The sequence below is a fragment of the Betta splendens genome, chromosome 4 (genome assembly GCF_900634795.4).
Source record: "Betta splendens chromosome 4, fBetSpl5.4, whole genome shotgun sequence".
Lineage (NCBI taxonomy): Eukaryota > Metazoa > Chordata > Actinopteri > Anabantiformes > Osphronemidae > Betta > Betta splendens.
This window is the reverse complement of record NC_040884.2, coordinates 26,119,003-26,132,431: the sequence shown is the minus strand read 5'-3', so window position 1 is coordinate 26,132,431 and position 13,429 is coordinate 26,119,003. Positions and strand designations below refer to the sequence as shown.

Sequence of the window (13,429 nt, the reverse complement as noted above, 5' to 3'; positions counted from 1 at the left end):
TTACGTGCATGGTCTTGCACAGAAACAGCCTTGATAACAATCATAGAATCATACAGGACAAAAAAACAGAAGCATGTTTCTTATTATTCTGTTGTCAGACACAGACCTAACCACGACAAATTAGCACAAACCTTTACTTCCCTTAGCTGCAAAGTAATTTAACTTTTTTCTATTATAATTGATTGCAGAAAAATGAAGTAGAGAAAAACAGGAAACACCATGACATTTAATTATTCATTAATATATTGATTCCAATAGTTTATTTTCTGCCACAATATTGTCGTTGCATCAGCCACGAATACAGAGTCTGTGCAAATCGAAGAGGAACGTGAACATACATTACTTAAGAGCTGAATCACATTCAAACTTATTGTTGTCAAGTATGTGCACAGGACAGCTGCTCAAACATCAAATAATGTGTTTCTGGACATGATAAATATCCCACATTCTCCATGCTTTATTGTTGTATTATTGCACAATTGGCAGCTTTCTATCACACTTCAAGTTTAACACTACATATAGAAAAACCTTCTATGTTTTTCAGTACTGTATGTACCACCACAACCCTCTTGGGGATGCTGCCTTAGACACAGATGAATTAAGAAATACTGTGTTCTTGTCAGTTGCTGCTGTCTTGAAGAAACTCTGAATCTGCATAACTGTTCCTTCCTTGATCTCATCTGATTTGCATAGATAAGTGAGAGTATCTAAGTTCAGTCAGCTGCATCTTAATTGTACCCTGCAGTCAGCAAATACAGGGTGAGAAGGGAGCCTCACTAAGCATAAGACTGAAATGTATGAGGATAACAGTAAGAGATGCAAGTAGTTGACACAAACAGATGCAGGAACTATACATTTACAGTAAGAACTCTGTCCCTTCATCCTGGGACTAACGGTACCCAACAGAAAATAATATTTCATTAACATGTTATTCTTGTCAGATGGTTTTTACGATTCAATATTGAAAAGCAGATTAATCTCTACAGTAACCTTGTTTTAATCTTGTTCTAGAAGCATAATGATTGTGATTTTTTGACAATGTAAGATGCAGAGTGAGATACGAGTCTTGTAAAACCAGCTTGATGTCAGAAAATTCCGCTTTGAGTAAACCTGAAAGCCACAGAATGTGCTCTCACGTCATACGGTGCTTGAACTTTCAAAGAAACACTGCACACACAGCAATACCAATACAAAACGCTTAATATTTAAAAGAAACACTTCCTCAGTTATGTCTATTGTCACAAATATGACTATATAAGTTCCTTTTGTCTCTAAATGAAGTCCTTACCACGCATGATTCATACAACAGATACAATGTGTAGAAATATGAACCCACACATTTCACAACTTACATTGATAAAACACAGTGATGGCTTTAGAAAAGGCTGGCAACTGATGTTCTAGCCATTAAAAAGACTGCTGTCATGCTGTCACTTGAATGTAATGAGATCTAATGTTATTAAAACAGGACAATATTTTTTCTTAAGTGGAAAGTTGCCCCACAATATCAAACAAGAACAGAAGCACAGCAGCAGACAGAATTACTGTATGAGCAAGATGTCCTGATTTCCTTTGAATGAAACATATGTATTATATATTATATTATATATTATTATATAAATGCCAATTTATATAAATGCAACTTATTTTCATGCTGGTATGGGGTCACCAGACATAGCATTATGCTTTCTACTCACTTTATACATTGCAGCACATCTGAGATGCCAAAGACCTCCTGACAATCGATATGACATGACATCCAACTGAATACTTTACATTAAAGAGGTGTTGCTATCAAGCTGCAAGCTATATCATATACTGTGAAAAATTTAGGGAGTAAGCGGTTAAGAAAATGGATGGATATACTGTGAAAAAAGTGTAACAGAATGTATGAGCAACCTTTGTCTTTGTGAGGGTTTATTAAAGCCTTTTTTGAATTAACTATATTAATATACTTTTGCAGTTTGCAGGTCTTTGTAACTTTGTTAGAGAGACTTGCACCTAACTAAGGGGAACAACAAAATTCTCATGGAACCCCCTGAATCACACATCACACTCACAATAACTACATCCATCCATCCATTTTCTAAACCGCTTATTCCCTAATGCGGGGTCACGGGGGTGCTGGAGCCTAACCCAGCTGGCTACGGGCGAGAGGCAGGGTACACCCTGGACGGGTCGCCAGTCCATCGCAGGGCAACACACAGACAGACAACCATTCACACACACACACTCACACCTACGGGCAATGGAGAGAGTCCAATCAACCTAATGCACGTCTTTGGACTGTGGGAGGAAGCCGGAGAACCCGGAGAGAACCCACGCAGACACGGGGACAATAACTACAATTGGGACATTTTGTTTACTTGTGTGAAATACACAGTAGTTAGCAACCAATACCAATGGTTTACAGTCTTTAATCTAAAGGATGTTGTTTGTAGGGTGAACTTGGTATTGTGTGCTGTTAGGGTTAGTTAAGGTTAGTTTGTGAACCAGTGCAATTAACTTGGCTGAGTGGCTCATGCTAATGTTAAGCATTTTAACATGTTTGAGCACTTACTGGTCTCCAGATTGCATAGGGAAATGTATGCTGTACCCAGGCTGCTGAGAGAAGTTTCCCCAGGAACCAGAAGCATATATTGAACTCTGAAACACACAAAATTAAAATCTGTTATCGTCACCAGCACATTATACCATGCACAATTTTAAGGTCCATCCTATGACTTTGTGAAACTACATATAATATGTAACGAATTACAAAGGGTTAATTTTGTTTTACTATAGTAGTGTAAGTACTTAAGCAGTCAAACAACTATGCCATGATATCAGGCAGACAGGCAGTTTCAGTTTTACAAGAGAATTTCTCTGGAATATCTGTAGCTATCCTAGAAGAGGAGGGGGTGCTCAAAACATCTGGGACTATTTCTATGATAAGTAATATGGCAAATTAAACTTGAAACTGAAACAGAATTGAAAGGGTTTATGCAACTGTAGGCAGCTGGCAGCTTATAACTAGTCTTTCTTACTAGTTATAAGTGAGACCATCTCATTAAGAAAACCTCTTAGATCTCATCTATTCAAGAACTGTGAATAATTCAGAAACAGCTTGTCTGAAAATTAATATGAAATAGAAAAGCTGTTTTGTTTCTGATTGACCTGCCACACTGATGTCAAACTTGTGGCAATCTGGACAACAGATAGGTGTTTAATTTTATATACAGCTACATACAAATGGGTTAATTTGTTTTGGAAATTACATAGAACCATTGATATACAGATTTATCTTTTTTTACGTTCCATGGTTAAATAAATACATAACTGAAAGTAAATGCTGCACATGTGCTAGAAAAGGAGCATTTAAAGCTTTAACAAACCTCCAAATGAAAACAGTAAACAAACTTAATCCACTATTCGACTTAAATGTTAATAGCATATAAAAGTACAAATATAAAAATATAAAGGTTAAAATAAAAATGGATTGAAATTTGATACAAGTTGTTTTTTTAAACATATATTAGATTAAACTTATAAATACAATATATATTGAATTATTTGTGCAAATAAAATCTAAAAAGAATCTAATAAAATAGCAAACCTCCATGTTAGAGGAATGATCAGAGAACAAGGTGCTGTCCAACTGAGGGCCTTCTGGATGCAGGTAGTTCTCCCCGTCCATGACCAGCGCTGAGGGGAGGGTGGGCATTAGACCAAAGCTTGACACATGACCACCAGATGACTTAGGTTACACACCCTCTGACCCCCACCCACGTGATGGCTGTGTCTAAGATAGTACTTCTAACAAGGGCAAATGCTCGCCATGACCTGAGAGAGAGAGAGAGAGAGAGAGAGAGAGAGAGAGAGAGAGAGAGAGAGAGAGAGAGAGAGAGGAGGAAATGAAAACAAGAAAAAAAATTAGAACAGTGTGTAAAATCTACCTTAAAGCCCAAATCCCCAATAGGGAATATTTTACTGTTGATATACTATTTAAGCTTGCACGGTAAATGCATATTATATTTAAATGAAACATTATAGGCAGAATTTTACACATAATGCTTAACACACTTCGGAAACAGACACAGTATAGACTCACAAGGGTAAAAATATTATAATCATATTAGTCACTCTTGAATTCAAAATACATTTCTGGAATTTGTCCTTATTACCATATCAAATTTTAAACACTTGGGATGTAAATTAAAAAAATCCAGCTTTAATTAAATTTCCATACACATGTAATTGTACATGTTCCCTCATTACTTCATGACTAATCAAACACATAAAAGGCCTGGAGGCGATTCAGAGTGTTACAATTGCACCTTAACATGAGTGCAAAGACAGTGTCCATGGAAATGAAAGAGGCAATCATTGGACTGGAGTTAAGTGGCAGGTCAGCAACAGCAAAATACCAAAGAAGACAACTAGGAGGAAATTACATGGCAAGAGGAAATGGTTGAAGCAATTTTACAAAGTAAGCATATATGCCTGTCAGTGGAACTGTGTTACTAGTGTTTATTGTTAAGCTGAGTAATATAATTACCAGGATGAAATCTGGAATGTAGAGGACTATACTATATCCTCATTCAGTAAAATGCTGCTACTCTAATAGGACACCACTTTACACTGCACATGGATAATGATCCTAAACATATGCTAACGCTACCAGAGTTTCCTAAGTCATAGAAAAGTTCACTGGCCACGTCGGTCACCTGATAGACACCTGAATACAAGGGAGCAGCTACTTACTAGGAGGCAAAAAGACTGACACACAGGCAGCTGCTGGCAGCGGGTATTAATGGCAACCCTTATTTACAGTAAATTACTTTGTCCCAAAAACGGGAGTGTGTATATATAAAAATGGCTGTGATTCCAAATGCCACAGTTTTGTTTATGTTTACATTTACGTTTATGCTGGCAGTACTGACATTGTTCATATCTTGAGGATTTTATTTCCAATTTCATGTGGTGCTGCACAGAGGACATACGATACAATACACAAAAAACATCGTAGTATATTGTCGTCGTAGTATATCTCTCCGCTAACTGTAAATAGCTCTGAGTAAAATGAGTAAATGTGCAATTTTAATATTAAAGCTGTATTAAAGCTATATATATATATATATATATATACACACACCTCTCTTTCTCTCTCTCTATTCCTCCTCCTAAGTATATAAATTAAAAAACTGACCATAATCACCTACTTGTTTGATGTGGTTTCACACAGGCCAGATAAGATTTGCATCTGCTGCCATACGACTAGGCTTTGATAAAAGGAAGCTGGACGCTTTTTTATCCTGGTGTGCAGGTGCAAATCTGACCAGCTTCTGACTTATGTATGCATATTCCTTCACTTGTTTCTCCAGTTTGCTCCTAATCATGTTCATTGGGGGAGAGAAACCTGATGTGCCAAATACTAAATACTAATACTAATACTAATAAGGCGGCCTTTGTGTATTAGAATTGTAAATGCGTGTAAAAGAAAGAGAGAAACATCGACTTAACCAAACATATTCGAACATTCAGTACACACTTAGAGAGGCCATTTTACCCCAAGGCCCCCAGTGTGATACTGTCTGGATAAGACTGAAAGAATGTAAGCATGTAAAAAACAACAGGCAAACATCACTGTGAGAACGTCCTGAATATACTTGCCTTCCAAACTCTCCAGCTCATGCGAAGGCAGGGACAGGACGGTAAAGCAGCGTGGAGCAGTTTGCATTGAAAGCCCTGTGAGGCGCCTTGGGTGCTAGAGATTTGCAAATCTCCAAACATTCTGCAGCCTGCAGATGCACCAGGACACATAATGGTGGTTTTGTAATGCAATTTTGTTGCAGGCTACGAGTAATCCAAGCTAGATACAACTTCACATTAAATCTGCTGCCTCTAGGGGCAGTATTAAACCTGAGCTCACAAACATCCTTTACCCTGTGCGTTATAGGTCTGGTAGCTTTATGTTTTAACTGACTGACAGATTAAAAGAGGAGTGAAATATCAGCTGAGCTAGCAACCGAGAGAAAGAAACTGAACTACTACTACTACTACTACTTCTTCTGATACTATGTTTAATACATGGTTTGGTCATGGTCATTGTTTTGCGTTATGTGGTTGTTGCTGTGATTCACATCAAAATACATTTGTAGACTAAATATTGATAGATATTATTATTCAACAGCAATGTCAGTGAGTCACGTAGTATATCATGCAAAGGTTTACTTTCTGAAAGCACAATGTTAAAGAGACAATTCTTCCCAGTATCTTCCCATTAAGCCCAGTCTCTGCTGTCCCCTATCACCCACCCAGCCATTCCACCCACTATCCTGTCTTGTGCTGTGCTCTTTCCTAAAACTCCTCCACTTTAGCTAGCCTTTGAGGATAATCAATACAGATCACTGTATGAGTGGTCCCAGATACCCCTTCCCTGTAAAGGCTGCTCATCATCACAAAACAGCAAAATAACTAACGTTTGCGGAGAGGAAGGGACTAGCAAGAGGCAGATTTAGTGATGACTTTTCCAGTATTTCCAGTTATGTAGCTACATTCTAGGCCAATTGGTTCCCCCTGGCTGTATGAGTCACTGTGCATGTCTGTCAGCCCGACGGAGGCTAACAAGCAACATGTCTTTGTCTCTTCAAAATCACAACATGAATGTTCACAATATGAATGTTTGTGTTAAAAGATACAGCAACAACGGTACACAAAAGCAAGTGCAGGTGAGAGGTGACTGAGTCTGTGGAGAAAGACTCACTGGTAGAATTCTGGTGGACTTTACTTTCAGTGGCTGCCAGAGCACATGGGGATCATCCAGGGAAGTGTGACTTCCTTAAGCTGCTAAATCACGATTACGGCTCACGAGGGTAGCAACCAACCACACTGCCTAGCGCGTGTGCCACCTAATGCACGAATGCACATGCATATGTATATGGAGTGTTGACATATGCTCATGCTGCCACATGCAATTAAAATCTATTTGTGTCCATAACAAAACACTGAAACCCTTCTTATAATGCACATATAATCCCTAAGAATTCATCATCTTCATAGGTGTGACATAGGACAATAGCCCTTACTGTTCCTCTGGGTTGTCTTAAGCCTCGTTGTGGGACACCTGGTTGGCCCATTCATTTATTTCCTCAAAAGTAACAAAGGCACACTCTCAGTATCGTGCTGCTGTAAAGCATACAAATGTTTCCCTTGTGACAAGCCTCTGTTGGGATCTTTCACTCTTTTGAAATGCACATATGTCTCCACTAATGACCTGTCTGACAAGAATCATTCAAACCATTGCACAGCACTCACTCACTCACTCAGTCCATCACTCTCGCCAGTAATCAGGTTAGAAATGATCAAGACCAAGCTGCCTTACACCACAGCAGCAAGGGGCCTGTTAGCTGGTTATAATTGCCCAGACTGGCCGGACTCATTAGCTGCTGTGATGAAATATTCATAAAAGGAACAAGTTACTTCCCAGGGAAACACAGGGCTCAGTCATTTAAAACTGCCTACATTATTCATCAGCACCTTTTATGACACAAACGTCTATACTTGCCTTTCTGTGCGCATGTACCAATGCATGTGCATGATGCATACCGTCAGGCACAAATATGGAGGAATGCAGACATTATGTGCCCAACTATTCCTGTTATGCCCACTAGCAGAATCTCCATTCAGCATTCCAGACACTGTCATAAGGGGTCTGAAACCACCCAGTAATCGGGTAGGACACAAAAGAATAATGATCAAATGGCTGTGTAACCGAATCTGTTGTCTTATCAAAAGCCAGGAAATGGAAACAAATTGGGTTTTAAGAGTTTGTTGTTATTGCATTTTGCCCGTTCAAATATTTATCAAAGGGGCTTACTGGACTGGAACAGCACACAAGAGCCTGTTTAACAAACGGGCAGTTATTTCAGTTTGTCTAACTGAAAGGCAAGGTTCAAACATTTAGCTACTTGCAAAAGAAATGTTAATTGTGATTAGGGTCTCAGCAACCCACTCCAAGCAGCCACCCAGGCCCATTTAGTCATTTTACCAGCATCCTGATAATACATTTTTGCCTACTAACATCAATAGAATGAGACATTCTATTGAGTGATTTATCCATACAAGGCAACCTTAAACGAGCTCTCAGGGGCTCAGAGGACATCTTTGTTCTGGCAAATAAGGACAGGTGAAGACAAAAGTCTCTCTCGGTGCAGAAAGACCCAGTCATGGAAGGTTTTGACAATGATGACTGCAGCACACCGGTGCAAAGAGCAACAGAGATGTAAAACAGATCAAACAATGATTTACAGTGGCTTGATGACACTAATTTAGAAGTGCATCCTTCTACTTCTGGTGCCACTACCAGCACCCACCAGAAATAGATCAAAGGCAGAATACATCAAAGAGGGAACTAACTACTTAGCTGCCTCTTCGTCCTATTTTCCTCAGAACAGAAGGATGATGACACATTCTGGCGGTGTGAGGTGTTCAGAAGACGTAATGCATTCTGAGTAAAGAAATGTATAAACAAAGCACATTTACCTGTTCAAAATAACTGTGTGTTTAACAAGAAAAATGTTTTTCTGTTTTTGTATCTAAATGCTGGGCAAGTTACAAGTTGTTTTACATAACCAAATAACGACTGTCGCCATGCATCACTGCTTTTAACACAGAACATAATGATGATAATATTGTTGGTCTTGTGGTAGGTTTGTTTTTATCTTTCAGATACTTCCCATCTGAACAATGTAGTCTATTCATACTGGCTTTTTCAATTCTCAAAATATGAACCATCTCCTTCTGCATTTCTGCAACTCTCCCGCTCCGTCTTGTCACTGTATCAACCTATGTAATATTGCATAGTCTCATTATTACTATATTATTAGTGAGAGTGCCCCATTTACCTAGCAACATTTGCTGTTAGTCTGTTTCTGTCACAATCCCTCCCTTGCTAAGTGCAGGTCTCACTGCACTGTCCCTGTCCATGCAGATTTGTTATTCTTTCTCTGTTGGTCTTATAAGAGCAAGTTGGTGACGTTGCCTGATGCCTCTCACCTACTCTGACCCCCACAAGGCTTCTGTCACTGATTGGAGGCAGCTGGATCCCTGCCTTGAATCTCCACCCCTAACCCAACCCTCTGAGCCTTAGTTATTCAGTGAGTCTGTCATAATGTGAGGCAAAAGCCATTGGAAGCACATTTCACAAGCAAACAGAACTGCAGGAAAGCGATATCTAGGCTACTCAGCTGGAGAGCATGTCACAGGACGCGCATGCATTCAACCCAGGCACTAACACTGCTGCTGCAATCTTACAAACAGAAACCATGTGTGAGTCTAGTCCAGCTGTCCAAATATCAGTGTGGCAATGTGGGGCAATTTTCACCTCAAAAACAGCTTACACAAATTACCACTTTGTTCTGTATTGCACTGAAACACATAACAGTAAAAGTCTGTGAGGTAAGTGTTAAACGCTCTCTGAACTCTGCCCTACTCCTGCTTAGACCCAGACAGTTCTCTGCTCCCCTCAGATGAATCTTCCTTCACTGACAGGCATGGCAATATTGCACCACAGTTCAGCACGAGGCAGCCTGTCTGGGGCTGCGTTTGTGCCACTTTGCTAAGTTCAGTGGAGTTCGTCTGTGGGATCCAGCTAGGAGCTTGCTGACTGACGGGGTCAAATGAGGATTCCATCGTACTCTCGGACATTAACACCACAGCGAGCCAGTCAGTAATCCCTGCAGAAATTTTGCCACACAGGCACAGCCTGTTCTTGAAAAAGTATGTAAAAGACTTTTTCGGTAGCGATAAAACTAAGGAATCAAAAACCTATATATTGTAACATGTCTAGAGCTTGTTTGAAAGACAATAACAAAAGGTCCAGTGAATGCTAAACTAAATTTACTGTTCCTTTTATTGCACTGCATTCTAAATGTTATCCTATCTTGTACGATATTCTGAAAAGTGGCTTCCCAAAATCTGTGAATGACGGTGTGCATCTTAATTTAGCATGTTTCAAGAAAACAAATGTTTCTTATTCTTTAAGGGCAAAGAAAAGTCAACCATAGTGCAACATATGCAGACATTCTAGCCCTATTAAAGGAGAAGTCCAGTGTTTAACAAGAAGCCATGGTCACTGTGAGGCTATCAACAAGCTAAGTTTTTCCATCTAAAGATAAAAAAATACATTTAAATTAACAACTGCATCATGTGTGAAAATGTGCAAGTGAGGTTTCCAGTGTTTTCATTTATTTGCTATGCTTAAGGGCAGCTATGTTTTTATATTACATGCAACACATGTAGTGGAAAGTTATGTTTGAATTCTCAAATAAAAATATCAATATTATCTTAAAGTTCAATGACAGTCTGACGATGGAAGTCAGTGAATTTCATTGTATTGCTGTATTATCCTAATGTTTCTTTTACGCTGTTTAGTATTGAAAAAAAACACAGACTTTGGATATTTATTTAGTTTCATACCAATCTTGACTGCTTGCAGTGGAGGAAAGTACTGCTATTTTAGTGAAAAGGTTTGAAATTATAGTAGTAAGTAGTCTAGTAGTGTAGTAAGATTTTACCTTAAATAAATAAAAACAATCAACTCACAGCTCAAGTGTATAAAATATGAAGAATGTTTTGGGTCCTCTTTAGATCTGCAATACGAAAATCATGCAGACAAGCTGATCTACTGTTGTTCAACATTTACCTGTCAAATAGCATTTAATCTTTGGATTTGCCTTCCTTGTATAACACATGCAGCTGATAACAATTGCATAGCTCCGTGTCAATAAAAACATTCTCTTCAATTTACTTTCATTTTACAAACAGTTTTAGGAAACACTTCTTACACAGAAAACTTTAAGAAAAAGGGTGAAGAGAGTTGCGTGTTTGTGCATCCCATAACTCATAGAGCTCGTCTGTGGCTTCAAGTATAGATACGGTACATGGGCTATTCACACATCTAATCACACAGCTAACTATAAGCAGTGTAGTCTTAAACATAATCAGCCTCATGGTTGATTTCTTGATTACTGTAGTAGACTTCACATTTCACATGTAACTAAAAACATGTGTACGAGTGTATTGCCATCAGAAATCACATATTCTTTATCTCCTGTGAGCAGACATCAAAGTTTTGTGTAATACATGAACTATTAGCAATTGAAGGGCAGATTCTGGGAAAGCAGGAACTGAATCAAACATATTACCCAGCCTCAATTCCCCTCCTCCACTCCACATTTTTTTACTCTCACTCTAATCAGCCCACGGGCCATAAATGAGATTTATCACTGGCACCACCTAAAGAGGGGAGGAAAAAAGATGCTAGAAAAGATGAAAGAAGGGGGAGGCCAGAGGACACAAAGCAGGGGGCATAATCTAATACCTAAAAGGTATGCTGCTAGCTGCTTGTAATTATAATTATGATAATACGCTAAATATTCTAATGTCCACTACACAAACCTGAACTGTACACGTAAAAGTAAATGTCTGACCATGTCTCTGAAGTTATTGACCAACTTGCTAATCATGCTTTATTAAATAACCCCATGCAACCATCTTAAACACAATGTCAACTGATGCTGTGTGTTGTGGCCCTCGGGGTCCCCGCATTGCAGGCAGCCATCAATCATCTGACACAGTAAGAAATTAAAAAAACGGGCAAGCTGTGCTGCATAAACATGCATCTTAACTGTTACATACTACCATGAATACAATGGAACAAAAAGTGATGTATTTAATTTGATTTTTTTGCTTAACAGTTCAACTTAAACCACGTCTATATTGTTTTAACGTTGGTCCGGCTTAAGAACGCCCCACTAAAACTAACGGGGGACCTGGCCTTTCATACAGCGACCAACCAGCATCCAGTGACAAAGAGGAAACTACAATCTGCCATCAAGGCAACCTACTACGACTGAGCTTGGAAGAGGCTCGATCAGCCCTGGCTGCAGGCAAAAGACACCCTGGATCCCAAAAGTAAAAATTACAGGGACAAAACTACAAAGTGCAGCTTTGTGGGACCTGTTTTCATTTCGACACGATCATTCCTGTAGTTTCTAAAATCCCTGTGTATTATCTTTGTATATTTTAAGTTAGAAAACTCAACAACACCAACTCCGAATCTTACTACGTAACAATTACAACAAAGTTACGTAGTAGCGTTGTTAGATATATTTCATTACACACATAGACGTAGATGTGTTCCTATATACAATATATGCAGTTTGCGAACATAACAATAAAGACTTGGAGAAGTTTGTTACTAAAATCATTTACAATACGTGTGCTTTAGCTACTTCTCCCTTTATTACACACAGACGGTTCGTCTTGAGGCGCTGTATCTATAGAAGCTTTGTGTGACCCAACGTTACAGTAGTTTTCAACTCGACGTGGCCTCAGATTGTTACCTAGGTTTTCCTGCGACTAGCTTAAGCCAATATTTTAAAGTGTGTAGCTGTCGATGTATCGACAGAAACGTTCAATGTAACGTGGCCCCACAAGCTCCATCGCAGAGTGCATAAATATGTGTTTCGTTGAAGAATTACTCGCCGGGACATTAGTCCACTTACAGCACAAAGGAAAGCAGCTAAAGCTGTGTTACAGTATTAGTGCTACTGCTGTTAGCTTCCCGCACGACAAGCGAGAAACCTGACAATCATTAGCAAGGAAGATACTGCTGACTTCAAAATATGTTTTCCCAGTGTCTTGCTCGACAATCTCAGAGGTCAAAATGTGTTTACAGCCTACATTAGTTTGACAAAACCAAGCGTACTTCTTGAAGCTAACTGCCCTAGCTATGCTAACATAGCTCTTAGCGGTGGGGTATGTTCGATTTCCACACTGTCGTAGAATTTTAAAGGGATAACGCGTTGATCTAGTTAGTTTGTTCAGGAAATTTAATGTTGTGGATTTTGACATTGACATAAAATGTAGGTCGTAGTTAAAAAGGGTTAAACGTAGAGTAAGCATATATTAGTGACGAGCCATATTAAGCTAATTGTAACACCATAGCTGACTACACAGTAAGTACCTAGGTATTGTTGCCGCCGTCGAGTACTATTAAATCTTTAATAATCACAGGTTTTATATCCGCTTTTCGTCTCATCTCCAGGTTATGGACGGCGTCGTCTACGGCGCTTTACTCGAGCCAGCAGCTGTAGGAGCGGCGTAGCCCGTCGTGAAAAACGTGCGCGCCTAGGAGAGGCTGAGCAGAACGCGTCTCTTTAGAAGGCAACTGCCGATGTGTCGCTTCGCCTTTTGGCGATACCGTCGAAATATACTCACCGTTTACGTGTTACTTGTTCTCAATACAAACTCCGAGCGCACACGCCGAATTTGAGCGACGGCTCTCGCCAAAAGAGTATCAACGAGGAATTTTATCCAACTTATTCTTCTTAGTTGGTTTCTTCACTTCCTGATTCAGACGGTGCCATTTTGAATAGCGAAAAAA

General features: G+C 39.3%; 1 protein-coding gene across 4 annotated transcripts in view; it reads right to left on the bottom strand.

Annotated features, from left to right (window-relative positions):
* The window catches only part of si:ch73-63e15.2 (protein strawberry notch homolog 2), a 43,752-nt gene extending 30,323 nt beyond the window's left edge, over window positions 1-13,429 (bottom strand). For 3 of the 4 annotated variants that reach the window (XM_029146293.2, XM_029146294.2, XM_029146297.2), the window contains exons 1-3: window positions 13,264-13,429; window positions 3,596-3,822; window positions 2,561-2,646 (exon numbers count right to left, since the gene is read on the bottom strand). In XM_029146293.2, coding sequence (XP_029002126.1) covers window positions 2,561-2,646; window positions 3,596-3,703 — 194 coding nt within the window. In that variant the 5' untranslated portion in view covers window positions 3,704-3,822; window positions 13,264-13,429. The remainder of the gene's footprint in view (window positions 1-2,560; window positions 2,647-3,595; window positions 3,823-13,263) is intronic. The other variant, XM_029146295.2, reaches the window with a different exon arrangement.